The following is a 7,403-nucleotide window of genomic DNA, read 5'->3' on the forward strand; positions in this document are numbered from 1 at the left end:
TGAGGGATGACCTTATAGAGGTTTATAAAATTATGAGGGGCATGGATAGAGTAAATAGGCAAAGTCTTTTCCCTGGTGTGGGGGAGTCCAGAACTAGAGGGCATAGGTTTAGGGTGAGAGGGGAAAGATATAAAAGAGACCGAAGGGGCAACTTTTTCACACACAGAGGGTGGTACGTGTATGGAATGAACTGCCAGAGGAAGTGGTGAAGGCTGATGCAATTGCAACATTTAAAAAGGCATCTGGATGGGTATATGAATAGGAAGGGTTTGGAGGGATATGGGCTGGGTGCTGGCAGGTGGGACTAGATTGGGTTGGGATATCTGGTCGGCCTGGACGGGTTGGACCGAAGGGTCTGTTTCCGTGCTGTACATCTCTATGATTCTAAGTACTGAGCCAGCTCATTCTTGATGGATTCACTTGATAGAGCAGTCACTGGTTTTGTTAATGGGTCTGTTGCTTTACCCCGTTATACTATGGGGCTAGAATGATATGGTTTTAGGTTTAATATTGTACAGAGTTTGGTTTATGTCCTTGAAATCATAGGATTGAAATACAGACAAACAAATTCAAACATTGGTATCATTTATTCTCGAGTTATAGTCCAGTTAGCACTGCTGCCTCACAGCACCATGTACCCGGGTTCTATTCCAGCCTTGGGAAACTGTCTGGGTTGAGTTTGTACATTCTCCCCGTGTTTGCGTGGGTTTCCTCCCAGTGCTCCGGTTTCATCCTGCAATCCAAAGATATGCAGGTTCGGTGAACTGACCATGCTAAATCGCCCCATAGTGTCCAGGGATGTGTAGGCTAGGTGCATTAGCCATGGGAAATACGGGGTTACAGGAATGGGGTGGAGGGGTAGGTCTGGGTGGAGTGATCTTCAGAGAGTTGGTGTAGGCTCAATGGGCAGAATGGCCTCTTTCTGCGATTCTCTGATATCCATGCCATGAGGGATTATAGAGTGATCACAGTTCAACACTTCCCCAGCCCTATAAACCGACGCTGGTTCGGAGCTTGGTAGTTGAGAGCGAAATGCCCAATTCACCCTTTTCATCTTTTATCCTTGTCCACTGTAACATAGTCCATACGACATGACAGTGCAAGACAGGCCCTTCAGCCCTCAATGTTGTGCCGACCTGTGAAACCAATCTGAAGCCCATCTAACCTACACGATTTCATTTTTATCCATATGTTTATCCAATGACCATTTAATATCAGTTCTGCTTTTCTTGCTAGAATGCACTGTAGTCTACATGTAGTTTTGTTGATGTTCTATATTGGGTTAAGGTAATGCATTGATTTCTAATCTGAGTTCTTTAAATTTGTGTTACCATTAACCTAAAACTCTCACCTCATGATCTATTCTTATCCTTTGTCTTCTCTTTCAATATATGTGCTACCTGGCATGTACCTACATCCATAACCAATTGGCATCCTTTGGTTAATTTACTAAATTAGTGCAGATCCTTACGTTTCTTGGTAGTGGAATGAAGAGAGTGACTGCATTAACATGCATACCATAACCCACACACGACTGCGGCACAGTGGTTAGCACTGCTGCCTCACAGCACCTGGGACGCAAATTCGATTCTAGCCTCTGGCGACTGTTTGTGCGGAGTTTGCTCATTCTCTGCGTGGGTCTCCTTCAGGTGCTCTGGTTTCCTCCCACAGTCCAAAGATGTGCAGGTCAGGGTGAATTGGCCATTCTTAATTGCCCATAGTTTTCAGGGATGTGTAGGTTAGGTGCATTAGTCAGGGGGAAATGTCAAATATTGGGTAGGGGAATGGGATACTCTTTTGAGGGTCGGTGTGGATTTGTTGGGCCAAAGGGCCTGTTTCCACACTGTAGGGAATCTATGATTCAGATGGGTTTTAAGGGAATTTGACAATGGTTACAAACAGGGCAAGCTGTTTATTCTAGATTTTATTGAATTCAGATTTCACCATCTGCAGTGATGAGATTCCGCAGAACATTGCCCAGGCTTGCTAGACCACCACCATTACCACTGCACCCTCACTTCCCTGATGTAGAATGCTAACCAACAAGAGAACTTGAAGCTGAGCTGGCAAGCTAATCCTTTTGAATTGCATCCCCAGGAAATCCGCTTTCAGGAGTTGAAGACCTTGTCACTGAACATGGTCCGCGAGATAACGGACGAGAGCGTGGTCTCCATTGCAGAGCATTGCCGGAGCCTGGAAGGGCTATCCCTCAGCCACTGTGGCCAACTGACTGACCAAGGGATGATCACTGCTGCAAACCACATGAAGAGGCTCACTAACCTTGAAATCTCCTGCTGCGATAAGATCACCAGCCAGTAAGTCACAAACTGTTTGAAAGGAATATGCAGTACTTGGGGTATTTTGCTGTGTGTGAAGTGAGGTTTGACTCTGGTTATATTATTCTGGATGATTTAGTGTTCAAAGGCCAGGTGTTGTACAGGACGGGAGGGGTCAGCTTTTGACCTGGTGCTTGGATTTGGGTCAGAACGTTGACCAAATGGTTGAGCAGATGCTTGCAGTACACTATTGCGCATTGTCAGAGGGGTTCTGCTCTTCTGAAGCAATGTTAATCTTCTCTGGTGGATGTAAGCAAAGGAGACAACAACTTGTGGGCGGCACGGTGGTCAGCACTGCTGCCTCACAGCGCCTGAGACCCGGGTTCAAGTCCCGCCTCAGGCGACTCTCTGTGTGGAGTTTGCACATTCTCCCCGTGTCTGCGTGGGTTTCCTCCGGGGGCTCCGGTTTCCTCCCACAATCCAAAAATGTGCAGGTTAGGTGAATTGGCCATGCTAAATTGCCCGTAGTGTTAGGTGAAGGGGTAAAGGTAGGGGAATGGGTCTGGGTGGGTTACGCTTCGGTGGGTCGATGTGGACTTGTTGGGCTGAAGGGCCTGTTTCCACACTGTAATTAATCTAATCTAATCTAATCAAACTCTCGGGAGTTCAGATCAGTATTTATTCTTTAACCTTCAGCATCAAGGTGTTTAGTCATTTGCCACACACAGTTTTTGCTGTTACATTTCCAACAATGCCACTGTGATGACACACCAAAAGGATTGGTTGTAAAAATACTTTGGAATGCCCTGTCACTGAGAAAGGCACTACATAAATGCAAATATCTCATTCTTACATTTAACCAGAGTGCGTGGGGTGTCACTTTTCAAAGCAGGATTCCTTTTGCTGCCTTGGTAAGTGGCTCAGCCAAGTCACCGATTCAGTACCAGTCTGCACCGAGTCAGCCAGTGGTGGCCTGGATTGCAATCTCGAGTGTTAGAGTTTGCCTCAGCCAAATCAAGCAGGTGAAAATTACTCAGGGTAGCTGCTGCTGGTTCTGAGCCAGTCACCCTGTCTCATATCAGGGCAAAATGGTGTCTCCTTATCCTCTCTCGCACAGAGTGGGCCAAATTCTCTGCAAGGTGGACGCAGCACCTGCATCCTCCTCCACGCTACGGGGCTTGTAAGTGTAAGAAAGAGCAGGAATAAATCCAGGAAGGAATTTGGGAGAACTTCCTTTACCTGGAGAATGTTACTGTGTGGAATAACTGAAGCAGATGACATACGGGGAAGGAAAACAGAAATTGCTGGAAAAGCTCAGCCGATCCGGTGGCATCTATGGTGAGAAGTCAGAGTACACAGTTCAGTTCTGAGGAAGGGTCACCCGATCCGAAACGTGAACCGTGATTTCTCGCCACAGACCCTGCCAGACCTGCTGAGCTTTTCTTGCAATTTCTGGTTTTCTTTCTGATTGACAGTGGTTTTTATTTAGCATGCAGCATACAAGGTTAAGAAAAAGATGTCTTTGAAAATTGGATAAAGTGCTTCTTGGGAGACATGATTTGGAGATGTCAGTGTTGGACTGGGGTGTACAAAGTTAAAAATCACACAACACCAGACAGATAGACACACAACACACACTCCTACAGACCCATACACTCATGCAGACCCTCACTCATACGCTCACACAGACACTCACCCTCTCACAGACTTATACCCCTTTACGCTCACACTCACACACATACACACACACTCTCACAGACACTTTGTCTATTTATCCTATCCATGCCCTCATAATTTTGTAAACCTCTTTAAGGTCACCCCTCAGCCTCCGATGCTCCAGGGAAAACAGCCCCAGCTTGTTCAGCCTCTCCCTATAGCTCAAACCCAGCAATATCCTTGTAAATCTTTTCAGAACCCTTTCAAGTTTCACAACATCTTTTGATAGGAAGGAGACCAGAATTGCATGCAATATTCCAACAGTGGCCTAACCAATGTCCTGTACAGCCGCAACATGATCTCCCAACTCCTGTAGTCAATATTCTGACCGATAAAGGAAAGCATACCAAAGGCTGCCTTCGCTATCCTATCTACCTGCGACTCCACTTTCAAGGAGCTATGAACCTGCACTCCAAGGTCGCTTTGTTCAGCAACACTCCCTAGGACCTTACCATTAAGTGTACAAGTACTGCTAAGATTTGCTTTCCCAAATTGCAGCACCTTGCATTTATCTGAATTAAACTCCATTTGCCACTTCTCAGCCCATTGGCCCATCTGGTCCAGATCCTGTTGTAATCTGAGGTAACCCTTTTCGCTGTCCACTACACCTCCAATTTTGGTGTCATCTGCAAACTTACTAACTATACCTCTTATGCTCGCATCCAAATCATTTATATAAATGATGAAAATCAGTGGACCCAGCACTGATCCTTGTGGCATTCCACTGGTCACAATTGTTAAAGTTCACTTGAGATTGTAACTTTAAAAAATCTCTGGGATTTACATATGAAAGAACTGAAACCACCATGGTCATTCTAAAAGATGAGAGACTTAATAAACAATCCAGGTCTTTTTCAATATATAATTTCAGTTACATCACACTAAATGTTTGCTATAAATTCTGCGCCTTATACTCCACAATCACCTGATGAAGGAGCAACACTCTGAAAGCTAGTGCTTCCAAATAAACCTGTTGGACTATAACCTGGTGTGGTGTGATTTTTAACTTCTTGGGAGAGGTCTTCTGGGATGTACCAACACCAGCTTGGACCTGCTTTCTGCTGCTGCAAAATTCAATGTAATTTTATCCTTGTGTTTGTCATCTCTCCATCACACTGTTTCACCTTCCCAGGGCACTAGAGGTCCTCATGCAGGAATGTCAGTGGCTGAGGAGTCTGGATGTTTCCATGTGTAGTGGGCTGACGATCAGAGACATCGAGCGGCTTCAGCTAGCTCACCCCAGACTCACCAGCGTCAAGGCCAAATACCTGGAGGAGCAGACCAGTTCCTCCCTCTTGGAATGAGGCTGGATGGATGAGTCAGAGAACACAGCTCTTTGTGCCTGTGCAGATGAAAGCAGGCTTCGAAATATTGACAAGAGTACTGTGGTTCCCGGGGTTCAATTTGATAACGCCAACATCTCAGGTGTCGCTGCAGGTTTTTCTTTGAACGTGCGTTGCTTGGGTTTGATGAAGTTGAGATGCAGAAAGGTGAGTGTGGAGCATGCTGTGTGAACCTCGGAAATTTTTTTCAGTCCTCAAGTTGTATCCTGCAGTCAGGAACTGGACATGCATCATTTTGTTTCCTTCCCCACCTGGGGCAGTACCACTTTCTGCATCAGGAATTCTTTAATTTCTAAATAGAAAGCACCTGAACTTCATCCTTTCGTTCCTTCTGATCGGAAGAATGGTGAGTTGACTGGCTGGACTTTAAAGCTGGCACCTATCGCTGTTTCCAGCAAAGATAGCTGCTGTACCCTGCCACCCATCGTCGTGCCTAGCACAGCAGGGAAAGTACAAAGGGAACGCCCAGGGCAGGTGTTTCTTTGAGCAAGTTCAGAAATGTTTCTCTTTGCAAAACAGCCCCCATGCTGTATTAAACATCACTAAGGAGGAACTGATCAAATCTTGAACAGAACTTTTAGCCGCACCTCCCTCCGCCTTGATTTTTGTACCTGAATTGCGATGTGCATATCCACCCAGTCTTCCATGCAGACTCACATCAGACTGAACTGCAGAGGTATTCTGTGCTGTACAGGCAGCTCTTCTTACTAAAAGCTGCCAAGCTCACGTCAAGATTAAAGCAAATTTCACAGCCTCACTCCCAGCCAGGGCTCAACTGCTAAAGAAAATGGTGCGTAAGATTAAATTTGTATCCTCCGAGGTGTTTGATCTTTGCTGGCTTTGGATGGTATCTCTGTTTAAAACTCTAAACCTACTGAGTTGTTAGGGTGCAAGTTCCTCCAACTGCTTGGTATTTGCCTCAGTACGGTGTATGTTTGCTCTGCAGACCTGCCAGCGGCTATGCTGACAGGACACAGTACTAAAGTTTTACCCTTACCTGTTACTTCAAGTTGAAATTTAAAAAAAAAGTTCAAATCCAACTAAAGGTTTGCTTCTGTTGTGTTCTTGATGAGAAACTGAATTTAAGTTTTAAGCTGCTTGACTGTGCCAATGGGGCTGTTCTTGCTCATGTGCTGTTTAAAATAAAGCTTATTTTCTGCAATGTTTCATTGTACCATTTTGGCTTGGCTTAAGAAGAACGCTGTGCGACTGTGAAGCACCATATCCCTTCTCACCCGTTGCTCCTTTTCTGTTAATGTGTATGCATAACAAAACTAAAAGCATGTAAGATACTTTTCACAGCATCAACCAAACCTCAGGGATAAAGGGTATACCATTGCAAGTTGCCTCTGAGGTGCTCACCACCCTGACGTGGAACGATATCACAGTTTTTTCTTTGTCTGAAAAGTCCTGGATTTCTTGGTCAAAATCCTGGAAATCCCTCCTTATCAGCACTGTGAATGTACCTAGTATGTAGACTACAGTTGTTCAAGACAGGGGCTTCCCACTATTTTCTCAATAGTGAACAATAAAGCATGGCAAGTTCTGGCCATAGCCAGTAAATCAATGTTTAAACTACAAACAAACTGTAGAAAGAAGGCAGATCCCTTAGTGGCTCAGTTAGAGGAATCCTGTAATTAAACAACTGATGGACAGATTTCAGTTCAGACTGCTGATCTGCACTGCCTAATCTGATCGGCCTACACTCAGCCTTTGGGTAAAAGCTGATCCCTGTTCATTGCCAGGAGATAGCCATGTGCGAATATCTGTTGATGCTGGCCGTTGTTCAAGGGTGACATCTTGTATTTATATGTCACTATTAACATAATCAAACACTCTCAGGGGATGTTAAGGAACAAACTTTAACATTGAACTACATAAGGTGATTAAGGGGACAGGCAGCCAACAGCTTTGTCAAGGCCCCAAGTTCAGGCAACATCTTACAGGAGGAAGCAAGTTAAGCTGAAGATATGGCTGAGAAATTATAGTTGGGGATGCACTAGAGGCCAGAACTGGAGGAGTAGCTGTTTTGGACTGTAGAGATAGGGACGAGGCCACAAAGAGATTT

The 7,403-nt window shown here is 45.1% G+C and overlaps 1 protein-coding gene across 3 annotated transcripts in view; it reads left to right on the forward strand.

Moving 5' to 3' along the window:
• The window catches only part of lrrc29 (leucine rich repeat containing 29), a 29,667-nt gene extending 23,110 nt beyond the window's left edge, over positions 1 to 6,557 (forward strand). For all 3 annotated transcript variants that reach the window (XM_043707483.1, XM_043707484.1, XM_043707485.1), the window contains 2 exons: positions 2,098 to 2,315; positions 5,125 to 6,557. In XM_043707483.1, coding sequence (XP_043563418.1) covers positions 2,098 to 2,315; positions 5,125 to 5,296 — 390 coding nt within the window. In that variant the 3' untranslated portion in view covers positions 5,297 to 6,557. The remainder of the gene's footprint in view (positions 1 to 2,097; positions 2,316 to 5,124) is intronic.
• Positions 6,558 to 7,403: the final 846 nt, after the last annotated feature.

This window comes from Chiloscyllium plagiosum, chromosome 17 (assembly GCF_004010195.1).
Source record: "Chiloscyllium plagiosum isolate BGI_BamShark_2017 chromosome 17, ASM401019v2, whole genome shotgun sequence".
Lineage (NCBI taxonomy): Eukaryota > Metazoa > Chordata > Chondrichthyes > Orectolobiformes > Hemiscylliidae > Chiloscyllium > Chiloscyllium plagiosum.